This window comes from Narcine bancroftii, chromosome 9, assembly GCF_036971445.1.
Source record: "Narcine bancroftii isolate sNarBan1 chromosome 9, sNarBan1.hap1, whole genome shotgun sequence".
NCBI lineage: Eukaryota > Metazoa > Chordata > Chondrichthyes > Torpediniformes > Narcinidae > Narcine > Narcine bancroftii.
In genome coordinates this window covers 10,432,780-10,453,329 of record NC_091477.1, presented here as the reverse complement: position 1 = coordinate 10,453,329, position 20,550 = coordinate 10,432,780, and the positions used below count along the sequence as shown (strand labels likewise).

Genomic DNA, 20,550 nt, shown 5'->3' with positions numbered 1-20,550 from the left:
ACAGCACAGGATAAAGGGGCCTGTTACCGTGTTGAATATCTAAATTTAAATGCTTCACAGTCTTGCCCCTTGGTAAATCGTGCTTAGAACCAGTGCCCAACACAAATGAGATTTTGCTCTCCACAAGATGCATTCATATATTTTTTTTTCTCCCAGAGTATAGAACCCCTTTCTCTCAGCATGGCGCTGGAGGGAAAAAAAAATAGAGGGCAGCTACAAAAAGAGAATGGAACACCTACCCTACCAAACAAACACAAATCGGCTGAAGCATCTTAAATTTAATTCAATTATTTATTGTCACGTGTCTGTAAGGAGTTTGTATGTTTTCCAATTTCTGCATGGGTTTACTCCGTGAGCTCCAGTTTCCTCCCACCCTTCAAAACGTACCCTTCAATTAGGTGTAATTGGGCTCGTGGGCTGGAAAGCCCTGTTACTGTGCTGCATGTCTACATTTCAATTTAATTTCACCTAAAAGGAATCTGAATTTTATTGAGCAGTCTGATAACAGTGGGAAAGAAACTGTCCTTTATGTATCTGTTCCAGCTCAAGTTCAAACTTGTGTACCTTCTGCCCGATAATTTTTCAGATATGCAAACATTAGGCGACATGAAATAGAGGCAGATGCAACTTGCTACACTGGGAGGGTGCTGATGCTCGATTTTGAGAATCTGACCCTTGAAATAACCTTAACCCACAGTCAGTGGGAAAGTAGCAATGTGGCCCTTTCAAAAATATCAACAATTCTTTCCCATCTGCCTGCTTTCCTTACAAGGTTCAAGGGCCTTGCATTCCTTCAAGATACAGTAAAATCCCTGTTAACTGGAATCCAAGCAACTGGCAGTATCAAGCAACTGGAAAAAATAAATGGCGGAAAATAAATCGGTAAAAAATATGAAAGTTTAAAATTGGCACCACCCCCATCCCCCAGCAATTAGTTTGCCAATCATGAACACACAATCTCAAGCAACTAGCAAATTCACTTATCTGTCATCTACTAAGTCAAGTTTATTGTCATCTGATTTCACAAGTGCTGACAAAACAGCATTCTCCTGTCCCCGGTGCAAAACATGCAGACACACACCAGATATAATGCACATGCAGACTGACAATACATATGCAGGAAACCAGTCCGCATAATGCACATGTAGACTGACAAGACATATGCAGGAAACCAGTCCCCATAAGTGCTGAAAACCGAGGGTTTGACAAACAATTTAGTTAATTAACAGAGCTCAGGCATGTGTGATTGATCAAACCAAGTTCAACAGCTGGTTGTTTACCAGGTAGTTTAAGAATTTCCAGTTTTTCTCAAATAGGTTCAAGGTGAATAGAAAGAAGGATAAAAAAAGATCCATTTGACCAGAGAAACAACGACTCATCATTTTGCTTCAATAATGCTACATGAACATTGAAATATTAAAAAAATAAAGGGATTAAATGTTAATATAATCATTACTACTCTTTTTTTCCAGCTATTGCAAGCTTTGGTCTTGAGTACTCTCATCTATCTCTCTACACCAGAATACTGAAAACTTTTCTTATAGAACATAATCCGATCATCGCTACCAGGGAAGACAATAAAATCCTTGAAGAATGTTAACTGTCAACTGAATTGGTATCTTGGTAAAATTTGATTGTTGCATGAAATTTGAAACATCTAACATATCAATAAAAAAAAATTAAAAATGTATACTGTTGAAACAAAGCATTACAATACACAATTTCACAACTGAGGCAATGGAAGGCCTAGAAGACACATGACTGAACTTTTGGTCCATAAAGGCCTCCTGAATTGACGACTGTTTCGACAAATGGTTTAGTTAGATGTCAAGACTCAGAATGCAAAATTACAAATTGCCGGATGCAATCCTGTAAAGATCTCACATGTTCACCACACAAACTGCTGTTTTTTCCAACAGAACAAATTCTTACCCCAGCAACACTTTCCTGAAGGGTACAGTACTTACTTCAGACGAAACAGCTTATCCCGAATTTGACTCTTCTCCTGAGATTTTGCATAAATCCAGTCATCCAGTTGAGTCTTGTTAGGGAAATACCCTAAAAGTGTAGTCAGTTCCTCATTGTGTCTTAACTTTATCTTCCTGATCTGTTCCTCCTTGTCAGTCTAGTGAATAATTTAAAAAAAAATCACACCTTTGGAATCAAGAGATCTCTATTTGATTGTACTGAATTAAGCCTAAAGGCAAAATTCAAAGTTTTAATCTATTGCCAGAGTACAGACAAGACATCATATACAACCCCGAGATTCTTTTTCCTGCAGGCCAGACAAAATTTCTACTCATCAGTGTCTGTAAACTGTACTCAAAAATAAAGATACATAAAGAAATAAAATAAATACTCAGTAATAAATAGTGTGCAAAATAAGAGTCCTTAAATAATCCTGATTGTACTCTGACAAGTTTGCCGATAACACCACAATTGACAGTAGAATAACAAACACGCAATGAGAAGCAAACAGGAAGGAGGTAGATGAGCTCGTTGAATGGTGTAATGACAACGCTCAACATCAGCCAAACCAAGGAGATGATTGTGGACCAGGAGGAAGTCAGGGGAACATGACCCAGTCCTCATTGAGGGCTCAGTAGTGGAGAAAGTCAAGAACTTCAACTTCCTGGGTGTTAACATCTACGAGGATCTGTCCTGGAGCCTCCACGTTGAAGGCTCACCAATGGCTATACTTTGTGAGATGGCTGAGGAGATTCGGTAGGTCACCGAAGACTCTCATAAACTTCTACAGGTGTACCATGGAGAGCATTCTGGCTGTTTGCAACACTGCCTGGTATGGAGGTGCCAACCCTTAAACTCCAGAGGGTGGTTAACTCAGCCTGCAACATTACAGGCACCATACGTCACCCCCATCAAGGACATTTATACGAGGTTGTGTCTTAAAAAGCAGCTTCTATCCTCAAAGACCCCCCACCACCCAGGTCATGCCCTCTTAACTCTGCAACCATCAGAGAAAAGGCACAGGAGCCTAAAGCCAAGCACTCAGAGACACAAGGACGGCTTCTTCCCCTCTGCCATCAGATTCCTGAATAATCAATGAACCAAAGACACTGCCTTACTTTTCATGAATTTTTTTTAATATATAGTATAGCTGTAAGATGGTTATAATTCGAACGTTTGTTGCTGCAAAACACTGAACTTCATGATGCTCATGGCAATAAATTCTGATTGTGTTTGTTGATCGGGAGTCTGAGGATGGAGGGGGAGCAACTGTTCCTGAACCTGGTGGTACACAGTCTTGTGGCACCTAGACCTCGTTCCTGAGGGCAGCAGCAAGAACAGAGTGTGTTTTGGGTGTCGCGGATCCCTGAAAATTGATGCTACACTCTAATGCCAACGCTCCGCTCCGATGGCAATGCTCCAAGCAGATTTTTTTGAAGGAGGGGAGAGTTTTGCCTGTGATGTACTGGGCCGACTCCCAGTACCTTTTTGCTCAGATGTATTGGTGCATAAGAGGTTATGCTTCAGCTATTTTGGGCATTGGCAAGATCTCATCTGGCGCACAGTGTGCCATACTGATTGGGGGAATGTTAGAGTGTTGCCAGCAGTCCTGGAAAGGTTTACTGGACTAACCCCTTTTAACAGGAAAGCATCTCATGAAGGAAGGTTGGACATGTGATATTTGTATGTGAGAGAACTTACAAGAGTGAGAGTGGAATTGGTGGAAACATGCAAGATTAAGAAAAGTTTTGATGGACAGGATGTTTCCTCAACTGGGATAATTGAGAATTTCATTTTTCAAAAATAAGGGGCTGTGGCGGATGATGTTTGTGGCCGTACAACATCATGTTGAAATAACTAGACCAAACCTGAGGTTGTCAGCCAGAAAAGAGAGAAGTGTTTATTACAGTGTTATCAGGCTTGATATAGACACAAAACGTGACCTGGCATCATGACACCTGAAGTGCTAACGACCTCATGACATAGCTACGTTGAGTAGGCCAGGGCTTCTCAGTCGATCGACAGGTGCTGCTGAGTCACTAGGCCTCGTGGCTGTAGTGGCTAGTTGCCAGTAGATAGGAGGCTGTTGTGCCTAGCTGTCACAAGACAGGAGCTGTTAGCGCTGGTTCTGCCCACTCCCTCCAAGCGTACCGCTACAGGGTTATATTTCAATCAAAGCAAAATATTTTCTCTCAAAATGCTGTGGATCTTTTAAATGCCCTTCCTCAAATGGCAGTGGAAGTGGAGACTTTGCATGTCTTTAAGGGAGAGGCAGAGAAATACTTGTTAAACAAAGGGTTGAATGGTTACCACAGGAATACAATGCTAAGGTTATATTGAGCTCAGCTATGAATTTAGGAGAAGACTAGAGGGGCCAAGTGGAACAATTCAAATAAGACAATGTCAGGAAGGTTAATGAGATACCAAGATTTACAGTCATCCCCTTTAGCAGACAGGAGGTCAAGTCAAGTTTATTGCCATCTGAGTTTATAAGTACAACATGACAAAACAGTGTTCTCTGGTCCTCGGTGCAAAAGCACACAGACATACAACCAGACAATACACACACAGAGACAAACCATGCATATGCAGGACATGTATTTCATCCATACAAATAAATATTGTTTCATGAATATGAAAGTCTTGGATGGTTAATGTGAGCAGTTCCTTGTGGTCATTCAGCATTCTCACTGCTTTGATCCTCTTGTATTCTCTTTCCTGAAAGGAACAGTTGAAAGATGCTATGCGTGGGTTGGAAGGGTTCCTCAATGATTTTGTGCACCCTCTTCAGACAATGATCCCAGAAGATGTTGACGGTGGGGTGGGGTGGAAGGAAGTCTCCAATGATCCTCTCTGCCACTCTTGTGGTCCTGTGGATTGACCTCCACAATCCATTTCTCTGCAGCAACTGTACCACACTGTGATGCAGCTGGCCAGGATGCTCTCGATAGATCTCCTATAGAAGGTTGATTTGATGGTGGCCTTGCCCACCTCAGTCTTCTCAGGAAGTGCAGTTGCTTTTGCGCCTTCCTGACGAATTTCAGATTACGTGTTATAATTACCACCTATGCTCAATTATATGTTGTAATTAGCAACGCTGAAACTAAAAGGTTTTTGCAGCAAACCTATAGGTTCTTAATTAAGGATGAGATTCAATAACTAAGAGAGAAAATGTTACTTTGTTGTTGAAACATTGAGGGGAGCAAAGTATTTAGAAATTAGAGTATGAGATAGAAAAAAAAAATAGACATTACAGTAGTGGATTTTCACTCTTAATGATTTACAGCTTGTTCCCTGTGTGCAGAGGTTGAGATGAATACTTGTTAACCAGGCATATTGACCTTCATAAATCAAAGTTATGAGTACAGGAGTTCGGATGTTATGGTCAAGTTGCATAAGCAATTGGTGAGGCCTAATTTGGAGTATTGTGTGCAGTTTTGGTCACCCAATTAGGAAAGATATCAATAAGATAGAAAGTATGCAGAGAAGATTAACTAGGATGTTGCCAGGACTTCAGGAACTGAGTTAGGACTTCATTCCCTAGAGTGTAGAAAAATGAGGGGAAGATTTGATAGCGGTATTTAAAATTATGAGGGGATAGAGTAAATGCAGATAGGTTTTTGTTTCCACTGAGGGGAGGTGAAATACAAACTAGAAGATATAGGTTAAGAGTGAAAGGGAAAAAGTTTAGGGGGAAGGTGAGAGGTGGGAGTGTGGATCGAGCAGCCAGTTGAGGTGGTGAATGCGGGCTCAATTTTAACATTTAAGAATTTGGATGGGTATACAGATGGGAGACGTATGGAAGGCTATGAACTGGGTGGAAGTCAGTGAGATTAGGCAAAAAAAGATGGTTCGGCACAGACTAGAAGGGCCGAAGGGGCCTATTTCTGTGCTGTAGTGTTCTATGGTTCTAATGGGCATCACCACCCTATCATTGGTTCCTACCATCAGTGGACAGTGATTTGCAGGGTATATATACATCTCCCAGGTAAATGCAAAGTAAAGCTGAGTCTGAAGAAACCACAAGTCTCAGAAACCCTGTCTTTACATTGTTACATGGCATAGAGCAGAGGGATTCTTCCTGCTTCCTATGCATGAGTAAACAAATTTATATGAAGAACAATGGGGATGGTGATAAATGACAACAAATATGCTTGTCTTCAGAAAAGATAGTTCAAGCACTTATACCTTGATGAAGGGCTCAGCCCCGAAATATTGGTTATATATCTTTCCTTCCAAAGAACACCGTGGGACCTGCTGAGTTTCTCCAGCACTTTAGTGAATGAAACTACAACCACAGCATCTGTAGACTTTCTTGTTTAACCTCAAACATTTATCAATTATCCAGGCAAAATGCAAAAGTTTTTTTTTCTGGCAATATCAGACTATTACTACAGTACCGTTGTGGATTCCTAAGGCGTGTAGGTAGGTGTAGTGTCTGGGAGGAGAAAATCGGAATGGGAGGTGATTTAACTAAAAGGCCTGTAGAACTGGTGAGTGGCTGCTTGATGTGGACTCCATGGGTCAAGCATTTCTGTTCTGTAAGCTCTAGGAAATCACCTAACCTAACAGTGGGTGCACAAGCTCACCTTATCTTTCTGCAGCATTTCCATCTGAGTCCTAGTTGTGGTGTGCATGTTTATTGTCTCCATTTCCTGATCCAGTTTCCGCAAGGACCTGTCCAGTCCTTCCTTCTCTATCCGCAGATTTTCCACTTCGGTATTCAGGCCTTCCACGTCGCTGCTGGTTATGGCACGTTCAAGATTACGCTCCTAAACATCAAAAATAATCAGCAAAATTCCACGAGGGGGGGAAGAAAAACAAATGCCAAAAAGCAATAGAAAATCAGGAGCTTCGACACTTAAATACTTCATTCCACTCAGTGGATTGTATGTCCATTCTAAAGACTGCGAGAAATGGGATCAAGCAAATTACGAAGCTCTAAATGGAAAATATTTGTAAATATTTGGGGTATGTCAAAAAGTTTACGGTCAAGATCATCTGGCTGTATCGTGTATATACAACTAGTTGAAATAATGTTTCTCCAGTCCAATACAGTAAAACCTCCATTATCCAGATTTCAAGCAAATGGCAAATAAATCACAGAAAATAAAGAGACAAAAAAATTGGCTCCCCCAGCTGTTAGTTCACCAATCTCAATCAACCAGAAAATTCACTTAACTAGCATTGACCAATCCCCATAGGTGCCGGATGCCACAAGTTTTATTTGATGCAGTTCATAATAATTTTATACATATAAATCACACGCGCACAAAATATAATACGAAATAAATATATTTCAGAATAATTTACCCATCTCAATTATGAGACCCAAGGTTACTGGATACCATCCATCAATCTCCTGACTTGTGTGAAAGAGTGGAAGTTGCAAATAAACTATGTCTTAATGTGCAAAGGAGGAGAGTTGAGCAGAAAGAACAAATCTTTGTCAAGCTGGGCATGGAGAGAGATCGAATGACAGAAAGGATGATGGAGCAAGGCAAGGACTCAAGAATAACCTTGCCCCATTCTGATAAAAGATCAAAGACTGGAAAGAGTTCTCCCACCACATCTACTGCTGAACCTGCTGAGATTTTCCCAGCATTTAACATTTTTTTTAAGATGCTTTATCCTTCGTTCATTCGTTCAGGAGCCTTGCTGTTCGGCGTGGGCAATCATGTCTTTCCATCCATCACGGTCTCTGACCCTCTGAATCGTAGCTGGTGTCTCCCCTGTTTCTAACCACGATGCTAATCCATCTATCATTTTCATTCTCTGTCTGCTTCGGCTTCTTTTTCCTTCCAGCTGTCCAGTTGTGACTAAATGTTCTAATGTATTTCTTCGCATGATGTGTCCAAACAATTTTGATTTCTGTTTTCAAATTCTTTGATGTACATTTTGTTTTTGTTCTTTGTAGAACATTTTTGTTTGTTATCCTGTTCGCATATGATAATGGACAGCACTCTTCTGAGAAATGTATTTACAGATGCTTTACCATAGGTTTTTAAACCCATTGCTTGTGGCTTTCTCTGTTCTTTCCTCCATAATTTATATTCCCACGCTGAAATTCATTGGAAGGCAGTTCATAAGATGGCTTGGTTTATAAAGGATATGTGGAAATTGGTGAGAACATTGTCAGAAAAAAAAATGAAGAGCTTACTGCTTTATTTCTTTTGAACAAATGAAAGTGGTGGGAGAATTAATTGAGGAACATGCAGTGAAAAGAAAAATAAACTTGTAGTCGGGTGAGATGAAAATTGAGGTGCAGCTTGTTCATCGAGTCTGATAGAGGCCTGGTTCATCCGTCAGAAGAGCAGTGTGTGCAGAAACCTTTGCAACTACTACAAAGCTCTTGTGAACTCCACTTCAAGTGTTGTTCTTGGTCTGCAGTTCAAACAAGAATTTAGGAATAAGTTGCATCTGTCTTTCTGAATAAATGGCTGTGATTAATTCTCTCCTTCCACACCGTAAATTTAATTTTATTAACTCTAACCGAGTTCACTGAAACAGACCTGGTGTTCAGCACCCAATATGGAAATGACGGATCCAAGCAGATGCAATGAAAGCGTCTAATTTGATTGCTTGTGCTGCAGCTCGCCATTACAGGACCAGAGTTTGAGTCCAGAGCAGTCTGCAATGAGTTTGACAGGTTTGCCAATTAGCATTGCTTCAAGCTTCAATCACTTGTGTATTAACAATCAGGATGAACATTTTCTTTTGTCCAGGTGAAGCCCAAGAGACTGGATAACTAAGGGCTATTAAAATGGGTGAAAAAAAGTTTCAGGAAACAGACAAGTAAATTGCCAGTTTGGTAATCTATGAATGTCAGGACGAATTCTGGAAGTAGCGGTGCTTCTCATGCTCTTCAGTCAAACGGCAGCTGCAGCCGTAACAAAAATCAAATAAAATACTTGGAAAACTTATTCACTTAAAATAAAAATGACGAATGCTGAGCAGGTCATTGGGGCGGAGAGCACAGTGGTTAACACAGCACTCTTCCAGTGCCAGTGATCGGGACGGGGATGCTTGCGGCAACAAATGAGAAGTGAAAGAAAAATATTGCAGATGCCAGAATTCCGAAATAAAAACAGAAAATGCCAGTAACTCTCAGAAAATCAGGCAGGTCTAGTGAAAAGTCACAAGTCTAAAATATTAAATCTTATTTTTCTTACAAATGAGCTGCTGGATCTTTACAAATTAAAAAAAAAAAATTTAGACATACAGCATGGTTACAGGCCCATGAGCTCATGTCGCCCAATTACATACAATTAACCTACAATCTGCAGTATGTTTCTGAACAGTGGGAGGAAACCGGAGTGCCCGAAGGAAACCCACACAGACATGGGGAGTATGTACGAACTCCTTACAAGACAGCACGGCTTCAAACTCTGGTACTGATCACTGGTGCTGTAACAGCACTGTGCTAACCGTCCCAATGATCTGCTGAGCATTTCTCCCAGTATTCATCATTTTTATTTTAGGTGAATAACTTCTCCATTTATCTGATTTTTTTTTTCTTACAACCATCGCTGCCCCTCGTCCGAAGAGATGAGAAGCACTGCTGCTTCCATATTTCGTCCTGACATTTTTAGATTACCAAACTGACAATTTGCTCATCTTTTTCCTAAAACCAGTATTTCACCCAATTTAGTGGTCCTTAGTTACCCAGTCCTCTACCGGCACCACCTACGGCTCCTAGAACGCTTCCACCAGCGTTGTCTCCGCTCCATCCTCAACATCCATTGGAGCGCTTTCATCCCTAACGTCGAAGTACTCGAGATGGCAGAGGTCGACAGCATCGAGTCCACGCTGCTGAAGATCCAGCTGCGCTGGATGGGTCACGTCTCCAGAATGGAGGACCATCGCCTTCCCAAGATCGTGTTATATGGCGAGCTCTCCACTGGCCACCGTGACAGGGGTGCACCAAAGAAAAAGTACAAGGACTGCCTAAAGAAATCTCTTGGTGCCTGCCACATTGACCACTGCCAGTGGGCTGATAACGCCTCAAACCGTGCATCTTGGCGCCTCACAGTTTGGCGGGCAGCAACCTCCTTTGAAGAAGACCGCAGAGCCCACCTCACTGACAAAAGGCAAAGGAGGAAAAACCCAACACCCAACCCCAACCAACCAATTTTCCCCTGCAGCCGCTGCAACCGTGTCTGCCTGTCCCGCATCGGACTTGTCAGCCACAAATGAGCCTGCAGCTGACGTGGACTTTTACCCCCTCCATAAATCTTCGTCCGCGAAGCCAAGCCAAAGAGTTACCCAGTCTCAAAGGCTTCAAACTGGACAAAAGAAAATGTTCGTCATGATTGTTAACACACAAGTGTTGAAGCTAATTGGCTAACCTGCCAAACGAATGCATGCAATCAGGCTCATGATGAATACATCTTGTTAATGTTTCAGCACTGAGAGGTGTGGGTGTAGTGTCAGTCAGTATCTATTAAGATTATAGGCAGTGCCTTTTTCCCAGGGCAGGAGTAGCAAACACAAGAGCACATCTGAACAAAGTGAAGGGAGGAAAATTTAGGGTAGACGTCAGGGGTTAAGTTTTTAAAAAATAAAACACAGAGAGTTGTGGGGGCCTGGAATGCCTTGCTGGGAGTGGTGGTGGAGGCTGAAACATTAGGGGCATTTAATAGACTCTTGGACAGAAGCATAGATGAAAGAAAATAAGAGAGTTACAAGATAGAAAGGGTTTCGTTTTTTTTCCAAGATTGAGGGCTGAAGGGACTGTTCTGTGCTGTAACGTTGTAAAGCTCCTTCCGATGCAGGATGTGATTCTTTCATTGTCACAACAAGCAATTTGGATATGGTGTAAGAAAGTTGCTGTTTGATAAATATTACCTGCTGATACAGTTACCTTCCAAAGAATTTCAGAACTTAATATGTCAACAGTCATTCAATATATACAAGACTTCTTAATTAGACATCAACTATGCAACATTTTTGATTTCTCTTGCAGTTGGATTCTGAAGTGGATGGACAATTAGCATTTCTCAATTGTATTTGGTGCTCTCTATTTTATAAGAAAACAATCAGAAAAGACAATACTTTACAGAGTTCTCAGTTCTTTTATGATGGTATTATTTTTTTTAATATTATTCACGAAGTGTTTATCCATGTTTGCGTTTACAGATGAGAGTCAGCAAGCAATAACTCTGTAGTTTTACATTTAGATTTGGGTGGCAGAAACTCTGGACAGTCAGCCCAATTAACAGGATCCATCAAGAATAAATTTCTAATCTAATTCACCAACGCAAAAGTTTAAAATAAATGAGAAAATATGAAAAAAGTTGTGAATTTAAAATAAAGCATTCCTTTATTAATCACTCAGAGTCCTCAGAATATTAGGACCCTCAAGATTTTACCAAATGATAATGAAAACTCAATAATAATAGGGTCCAACTAATATTCGAACGTTTCTCGGATCTGAACACAAAGCCATTTGGGTGTTTTTTTCATTGTCCTCTATGTGAAAATTATTCTATTTTTAAAAGAGTGACATCAAACACAGCTTTTCAGTTCTCTACCTCACTTGCTTCTAAATTTAAAAATTAATTGGCATCAATGCTTCTCCTGACTGAGGTTAAACGCACATCAACAAGATAATGATCAAAGATAATGCTTTTGGGAAATCCCATTGCTGTCCTACCACTTTCGTCAGTTCTTGATCAAGTTCCTGCAGTCTGTCCGAAGATCCCTCCAGTTGCTGCAGATCTATTTTAATATTTGTCAGCTCGGTTTGTCTCTTTTTCAGAATGTCCATCTTCAGTTCGATTGTTCGCTCCAGCCCGGTCTTCCTATCTCTGAACTCATCAATCTGCCTTTGCTTTGCCATTTCTTTTTCAGTGTATTCATTCTGTTGAGAGCAATTATTGATATCTAATTGACGGGTGCAGGTTTCATCATTGCAACACTTCAGACAACTTCAGCCAAGAAACCTGGTCACAGCTTTAGAGCAAGTAATATTTTATATATACAGGTATACAATCCTTTATCTGGACATCTAAAATCAAGAAAGCTCCAAAAAAAAAGGCATTTTTTACCTGGTGCTGGTACACCGGAAAGAGAGAGAGAGAGAGAGAGAGAGAGCAGCGAGACTATGTGGGCGGGTTGGGGAGGTGGGGGGGCGGGGAAGAGACAGCACCGCGACTAGGTTAGGTGGGGGGGGGGGGGGGGGGGGGAGAGACGGCAGCACGACTTGGGCGGGCAGGGGGGAGAGATACGCCAGTGCATCTTGGAAGGGGGTGGATACGGCAGTACCATTTGGGTGGGCTTAAATACAGGGCAGCTAGCTTTTGTTCTGAAATCCAGAAAAATCCAAAATTCAGAACACACTGACCCCCAAGGGTTCTGGATAAAGGATTGGAGTCAAATAGCCCCAGAATATCCCAAACTATTTCACAGTTAAAGAAGTATTTTTGAAACAAAGGGATCGTTGAAGTGCACAAGGCCAATTGCACATAGCAGTGCGATAAGGGCCTGGCTGTTGTTCTGGTGATTTTGACCACTGGCTAAGTAATCCTCAAAACACCTGACAAGAACAAGTTGCAAGCTTACTGTGGCTGCAAAGAGAGAGAGTGGAATTGCATCTTCAATTTCATCTCCTTTTCTACGCAGAGGTAATGCCTTAACTTCTGGGAAGAAAGCAATATAGTCAAATCATCTGATAAAATTGGGATAAGTCTTCGCTTTGCAGAAAAGATAACGTGAATGGCCCAAGATCTCTTGTCAGTTTGAATTCAATGGGAGTAAAATGGAACAGGTGCAAATCGGAGAGCACGAGAAAATAGTTAAAGTCTCACCAGAAATTGATGGGCTGCTTCTTTCTCTCTCTCCAACCTATCAATCAGCTGCCGACGGAAACTCTCAATCTGCCGGTCATTGAAAGGGGCTCGCTCGTAACCATCCAACTCAAGCTGCCTGGCCAGAGCGTGGACAAGCAAGTCTCGATTCTTGATGCTCTCTTGCTGTCGACCTGCTTCAAGCTGAAGTCTTCCTAAAAAGCAATTAAAAGGGTGTTGGGGGGTGGGGGGGAAGGGGTGGTGGTGGGAGAGGAGGATAAGAACACAGGGTGAGGAAGGATTTCTCATTTACTGATGAAAACATCAATAACCATCATTAGTAAAACCTGCTCCATGTAACCAAAACCCAAATACTCAACTCTAATGTCCTTATTTGCAAATATCTGTCATCAAACTAAACAGATTTCATGATAGCAAATGGATAAAATAGAACCATTTGCAATAAATATGATCTTCATTCAGATTGAAGCAGGCATGTACCAGACTCTTCGATATTCCTCACATTCATCAGCCTTCAACCTTGAGATTCAATCCAAAGCTGTACAAAGCCACAATAATGCACTTGGGACACTCGCCATCTAATTACATTCACCAACCAGTGATTTTTTTTTTTAAAATAGCAACTGGCAACATCAGAAGAGGAACAAATCTGCTAACCGTATATGACATTACAAAATTGTCCAGTTGTAATTTTATTCCATTGCCCTGGTTCTTGATTCCTAAAATACTATTTCACTAGATCCACCTGACCAAATCTCATCAATTAACTAATTCAATTACATCTGCTGAAGATAGTGGGGTTGTATGAAAGGGAGCGGCGAGTCAGGGTACAGAAGGAAGGCTGAAAACCTGGCTGAATCGTGTTCTAACAACAAGCTTGCATTCAATGTCATCAGAGCCAAGGAGCTAATTGTAGACTTTAGGAAGGGAAAAGCAGAGGCTTACAATCCAGTGATCATTGGGGAATCAGAGATGGAGAGGGTGAGCAAATGTACATTCCTGGGAGTCACCATCTTGGAGGATCTTTCCTTGACCCAACACACTACTATCATGAAGAAAGCATGTGAGCAGCTCTACTGTACTTCTCCATGAGTTTGGTATGATAAAGGAAACCTTGGCAAACTTCTACAGAGGTGCCACGGAAACAGTGTATACTAGTTGCAGCATGGCCTGGTAATGGCACACCAACGCCTCGGAACGGAAAGCCCGACACAAGGTGGTGGTCGCAGCCCAGTACATCACAGGAAAGAACCTTCCTCACCATCGAGAAAATCTACATGGAAAGCAGTCGTCAGAGAACTGCAGCAATCATCAAGGATCCACACCATCCAGGACATGCTACCATCAGGAAAGAAGTGCCGGTGCCACAAGACTCGCACCACCAGGTTCAGGAACAGCTGCTCCCCCTCCACCATTAGACTCCTCAACAACAAACTCAATCAGGAACTCATTTAAGGACTCTGCACATTGCTTATTACTGAATAGTTATTGAAGTTTGTTTACATTTCTCTTTTATATACTATAATTTATTGGGTAGTTTTTTTTTGCACTACCAATAAGTATAGAGGAAAGAATCTCGGGGTTGTTCGTGATGTCATATATGTATTCTGACAATAAATCTGAACTTTGGATTCAAAAAACACAAAATTCTGGAGAAACGTAGCAGGTCAAGTAGTGTCCTTCATATAGCAAAGGTAAAGTTATATAACCAACATTTCAGGCTTGATCACCCTTCATCAAAGTGTGAGAAAGTGCCAGTAGGCATCCAAACTAAAGCGTAGTGGTGGGGTGGCAAAAGCGGGAGATGGTGGAGAAAGGAGGGAGGGGACAGCAGCAATGAGGGGGAGGAGGGATGGCTGGAAGAAATGGAAAGAAGTAAAGGGGGAGGGAGGAACTTAGATGAAGGGCTCAAGCCCAAAACGTTGGTTCTGTATCTTTACTGTTGCTATATAAAGGACACTGTTTGACCTGCTGAGCTTCCCCAACATTTTGTGTGTTTTTACTTCAACCACGGTGTCTACAGAATTTTGTGATTTACTTTTGAACTTTGGACTACATCATTCATCAGTCTTATGTTACAAGCCCAAAGGACCCCAAAACCCAGCAGCAATAGATATTCACCAAGACAAGTAGTTTTTAAAAAAAGTTATTTTTAATCAACTTTAAACATGAAAATAGAATCCATCGAACTTATCTCTATACTTAACTAACCCAAATTAACCCCCTTCTAATTCTAAATGCACGTGTATGATGTGTGTGTAAATTTAAGAAAATTTATTTGGTTCACAGTTCAATCTCATTTCTCCTTCTTCCAAGTTCTCTGGATACAGGCCATTCTTATACTGTGCACAGAATTTAACATGTATAAAGTTCACCAGGCTTTGGTGCTTGAAAGGTAAATGTTTACCACTCAGGAAAGTTCTTGAAGGGTTTGCAGAGAGAGATTTGTTGTTCCAGGATTTCTACAACTGAGGTACCACCATTAGTCACATCAATGTCTCACTGATGAAACTTGCCCCATCAGGATTTTCCATATGGTAACCTCTTTCTTCAGGCTACCACAGAGTTCCTTTCTGTTCTGCTTATTCCAAGAGAAACATCAGACAGATAGCACTTCCAGCCATCTGGAACTTTCTGTTTCCAACCGGGTCTTCCTGGCTTGCACTGTTCAGCTCCTTTCAGTGTCAGACACACATGCTGAGAGAGCTTATTGATATTGGACTTACCACTCTGTCTCTCTCCAACTGAGACTGCCAGGAAGCCCATGTGACTCTCTCACTTGCAAAAACCCCCACCTTCTTCAGCAAACTACAGGAGTCCCCCACTTGGTCAAGCTGTTGTCTTAGATAAACAAAACCCAGAAGTGACCTTTCTAAGGTCAAAGTGTGAGCACTTTGCAGAAAGGTCAGAAGCCTTGTAGTTATCCAACCATCCAGCCTGTCTCCAATTCCAAACAATATTCATTTCATGATGTCATTTCAATTAGCATCTACTTGTGAAATGTGCGTAAAAGTCTCCAAAGATCCTGCAATGTTACTGAATATGAATTCTTCAGTCTTTCAATTAAGATCTCTTTTAAAATGTGTGTATGTATGTATAATTTTACAAAATTCTTCCCAATATTGATACTCCATTAAACTTATAAACGCAAGGAATTTAAACCACATTTTGCAATTTTGCAAAGTAAATGCTTTATGTTCATGTATTATTTTTTTCTGAATGAACACTACAGTTCCATCCTGAAGTTCGATGTCAAAACTAATTCCAGATTTTTGGAGACTAAAGATGCTTGAAGCTATGGACAAAATAAAAAAGCGCTGGAAGAACTTTGCAGTGAAAGCAGCATCTATAGATGTAAAAAGATGTGTTGTCGTTTCAGGTTGAGATCCTACATCAGGACTGGAAGGGTATAGTCCACAGCAATACACGGGGGATTGGGAGAAGGCCTGCTGGGTGATTGGTGGAACGAGATGGGGGAAGGGATGATGAGTAGCTGGAATCTGGTGGGCAAACGGGCAGAATAGATGCTGGCTGCCTGTGAGCACGTGTAGAGCACCAGGAGCGTGGGTGACCCGAAAATGTTTGGAGAGCAGGATTTGTCACAAACAATCAAGATGCTAGAATCTGGAACAAAAACACAATCTACTGGAGGATCACTTTGCCAAACAGCATCTCAGGGGTGTAAAAAGAATGGTTAGCATTCCAGGTCAGAAGCTCCCTACATACATGAAGGGTTCCGACCCAATGACCAGCCGAGTTCCTCCAGTAAATAATCAGATTGTATTCCCTTTAGCATTTCCCAATCAATTCACAATGCGTGTCCAAAAAGGACTCTGGAGTCCTTGTTCTCTGAATGTTATGTAGGATCTTCCCTAAACTTTTCTCTTGTTAAGACAATTAATTGCATAGCTTCCCCACCTCCCCACAAAGTGGCAGTGAAAAAAATATCAAGAGAATGCAAAAATAAAAGCAGCTTGGAAAAAAAATCTTATTGGTTTCATGCACTGCAAAATAAGTTTCGAGTGCACGGTCTAAAACTGGGTTACTGTGCGGAAAATAAAGAGTGAAATTCATAAATCCCACTGCAGTTTGTACCTTGTTCAACCAGCATTTCTGACTTCTGTCTGTTAAGTTTCTGGCACCACTGGTTGATGTGTTCAAGTTCACGTCGACGATCATTCAACAGCTTCTCCTTCTCATTCACTGTTCTCTGGTGGTTGTAATATTTGTCTCGAAGTTGCTCGTCAGTCCCTTGGAAAACCTTAAAGCACACAGTCAGTGATAACATTGGACAACAAAGATTTTGCTTCCTGAACATTTTTGGGTGTATTTTTATGGATCTCGGGCTGCTGATCATGAAAATCACCCTAACAATTTGCTATCCTGTACTGTTATTTAGATATAATCTACTTTTATGATTTCCTGTCATATTTCAAGCACATAAAAACATGAAGTGCAACGTGTCATTGAAAATTCATTTTCTACATTTGCTTCTTCCCTGCTGATCTTGGTGCAGTCAGTGATGAACATGGTGAAAGGTTTTAACCATGTAAAAATGGTATCAGGGCAACTAGAATCCGTCAATGCTGTCTGACTATTGTTGTACACTGACAAGAGAGGCATCAGATGCTGAGTACAAATGAAAATCAGCGGCAAAACATTTTTAGGTCAGTTGAACTAACACAATGTGCCAGCATCATTATACAAATAAACATGCTAAATTCAAGAGGGAGAATTGAAGGACAGAGGAATAAACTGCTAATTCCATTTCAAAGCATGTAGTTTCCTGTAGCGTTCTGTCAAGTGCTGGAGGAACAAGCATGGTCTTATTTTCCTATTTTGTAGCCAGTGCCAACACTCGCCGCGCATTACCCATCAATCAAAAGGAATTTGGATCCATTGTTGGATAAAACTGGACAAAAGACAAGCAAAAAGAATAAAGTAGCCAAATTTATGGTTATATCAATGCAGGAAATGAAACTTATGGATTATATGGAGGAGACACCATTCAAAAGAGAAGAAACATTCATATTATTCGAGTAGACATAAAACATACTCATGTTTTTGTTGTCGGCCCATATTCAACGAAGAGTTAGGAAAACTGAGTATAAAGCTAGACTACTTTCAGATCATTCACCCCTGTTATGAGCAATAGAACTGGAGGACATCCCACCAAGAACATATAGATGGAGGTTAAACTCCATGCTACTTAAAAATATATATCGAACCAATTCAAATTAAGTAGATCAACAAGGCAGGGATGTCCATTATCACCCTCATTGTTCGCCTTGCAATAGAACCATTGGCAGAGCTGATAAGAGTAGAAAACAAAATAAAAGGGATAAAAATAAATGAGAACTAGATAAAATAGGGGAGAAGGTACCGGAACATATACTTTATAAGTGGGATGAAAAGCTGGTGCAATATAAAAGCTCACCAGTATTGCATCATTTACTTAATATATGGAAGAAGATCCACTTAGAAAGGCAAAATAACAAATGACCAAATACCAAAATTGTTATTGACGCAAAATCCACGAATTCCTTTTACAATAGATAACCTTTCATTTAGAGAATGGGAGAGAAAAGGAATCAAAAGAATAGAAAATAGAATTTAGAGAGTTTATTGAACACCAAATTAAAACAAATTTTGAAATAAACACAGAATCGGTGAAAGATAAATTTATACTATGGGTCGTAATGAAAACTTATGTTAGAGGACAGATAATAAGTTATGTAACTAAGATGAAAAAAGATTACAATCAGGAAATAGAGCAGCTGGAAAGGGAGATAGCATGTATAGAAAAGGAACTAGTGAAAAGGGATATAAAGAAAAAGATAGAATTGGCGGACAAAAAAATTAAATACGAAACATTACAAACGTACAAGGTGGAGAAGAACATAATGAAAACAAAGCAAAAGTATTACGAATTGGGAGAAAAAACACAAAATATTGCCCTGGCAACTTAAAACAGAACAAGCTAAAAGAACTGTATTGGCATCAAGGAAATGGGACAAACAAATCACAACAGAAATTAATGAAAACTTTAAGGAATTTTATGAACAATTATACCAAACTGAAAATGAGGGGAAAGATGATAAAATAGAAGAGTTTTTTTAGCTAAAATTGAACTGCCAAAATTGCAAGAAGAGAAACAAACTGATAAAACCATTTGAAATAGAGGACGAACAGGATATATTAAAATAGCTGCCGAACAATAAAATACCAGGAGAGGATGGATTTCCAATAGAATTCTATAAAACATTTAAAGAGTTATTAATTCCTCCTCTCCTGGAAGTAATGAATCAGGTAGAAGAAACCAAAACTTGCCAGACTCATGTAAGACAGCAATAATTACAGTAATACCAAAGAAGGGGAAGGATCCACTAACACCAGCATCATATAGACCAATATCTCTATTTAATTCAGATTATAAGATAATAGCGAAATTATTAGCAAACAGATTGACCGACTGTGTACCAAAAATAGTAAAAAAAGATCAAACTGGATTTATTAAGATGAAAAGCGGATCATGTCTGTAAACTTATTAATCTAATCCACGCAGCTCAAGGAAATAAGAAACCAACAATGGCTGTTGCCTTAGATGCAGAGAAAGCCTTTGACAGGGCAGAGTGGAACTACTTATTTAAGGTATTACAGAAGTTCAATCTGCCAGAAAAATATATTAATTGGATTAAAGCATTATATAATGGAGCATTGGCAAAGGTAGTCTGCTTGGCTTGGCTTCGCGGACGAAGATTTATGGAGGGGGTAAAAGTCCACGTCAGCTGCAGGCTCGTTTGTGGCTGACAAGTCCGATGCGGGACAGGCAGACACGGTTGCAGCGGCTGCAGGGGAAAATTGGTTGGTTGGGGTTGGGTGTTGGGTTTTTCCTCCTTTGCCTTTTGTCAGTGAGGTGGGCTTTGCGGTCTTCTTCAAAGGAGGTTGCTGCCCGCCAAACTGTGAGGCACCAAGATGCACGGTTTGAGGCGATATCAGCCCACTGGCGGTGGTCAATATGGCATATAATGGAGCATTGGCAAAGGTAGTAGTAAATGGATATATATCGAACCAATTCAAATTAAGTAGATCAACAAGGCAGGGATGTCCATTATCACCCTCATTGTTCACCTTGCAATAGAACCATTGGCAGAGCTGATAAGAGTAGAAAACAAAATAAAAGGGATAAAAATAAAGGAGAAGGAGCATAAAATCAGTTTATTTGCAGATGACATCATAGTATACCTAAGAGAACCAGAGATATTAATAAAAGAATTACATAAGAAATTGAAGGAATATAGAGAATTATCGGCGTACAAGGTCAACGCAAATAAAAGTGAGGTGATGCCAATGAGTAACGCAGACTATACAGAATTTAAAAAGTATCACCATTTAAATGGCAAACACAAACAATCCGATACCTAGGGATCAGGTTAGATAATAACTTAAGCCACTTGTACAAACTAAATTATCAGCCATTAATAAATAAAATGCAGGAAGACTTAGAACATTGGAAAGAATTAACGCTAATGTTGATAGGGAGGGTGAACTGCATTAAAATGAATGTGTTCCCAAGGATACAATATTTATTTCAAACGTTACCAATTCCCTTAACAGAGAAATTCTTTGATGAACTAAAGAGAATAATAAGGAAATTCTTGTGGAAAGGGGGGAAACCGAGGGTAGCGTTAGATAAATTAACAAAGAGGTATAACCAGGGTGGTTTGCAGTTACCAAACTTCAGAAATTATTATAGACCCGCACAATTAAGGTA

General features: G+C 40.4%; 1 protein-coding gene across 5 annotated transcripts in view; it reads right to left on the bottom strand.

Annotated features, from left to right (window-relative positions):
* The window catches only part of rad50 (RAD50 homolog, double strand break repair protein), a 126,174-nt gene that overhangs the window by 66,737 nt on the left and 38,887 nt on the right, over positions 1-20,550 (bottom strand). For all 5 annotated transcript variants that reach the window (XR_011344699.1, XR_011344698.1, XM_069898122.1 and 2 more), the window contains 5 exons: positions 16,872-17,037; positions 12,777-12,970; positions 11,624-11,830; positions 6,558-6,740; positions 1,968-2,125 (listed from right to left, as the gene is read on the bottom strand). Coding sequence is in view for 3 of the 5 variants with exons in the window: in XM_069898122.1 (XP_069754223.1) it covers positions 1,968-2,125; positions 6,558-6,740; positions 11,624-11,830; positions 12,777-12,970; positions 16,872-17,037 (908 nt within the window). In the remaining 2 variants the exon portion in view is untranslated. The remainder of the gene's footprint in view (positions 1-1,967; positions 2,126-6,557; positions 6,741-11,623; positions 11,831-12,776; positions 12,971-16,871; positions 17,038-20,550) is intronic.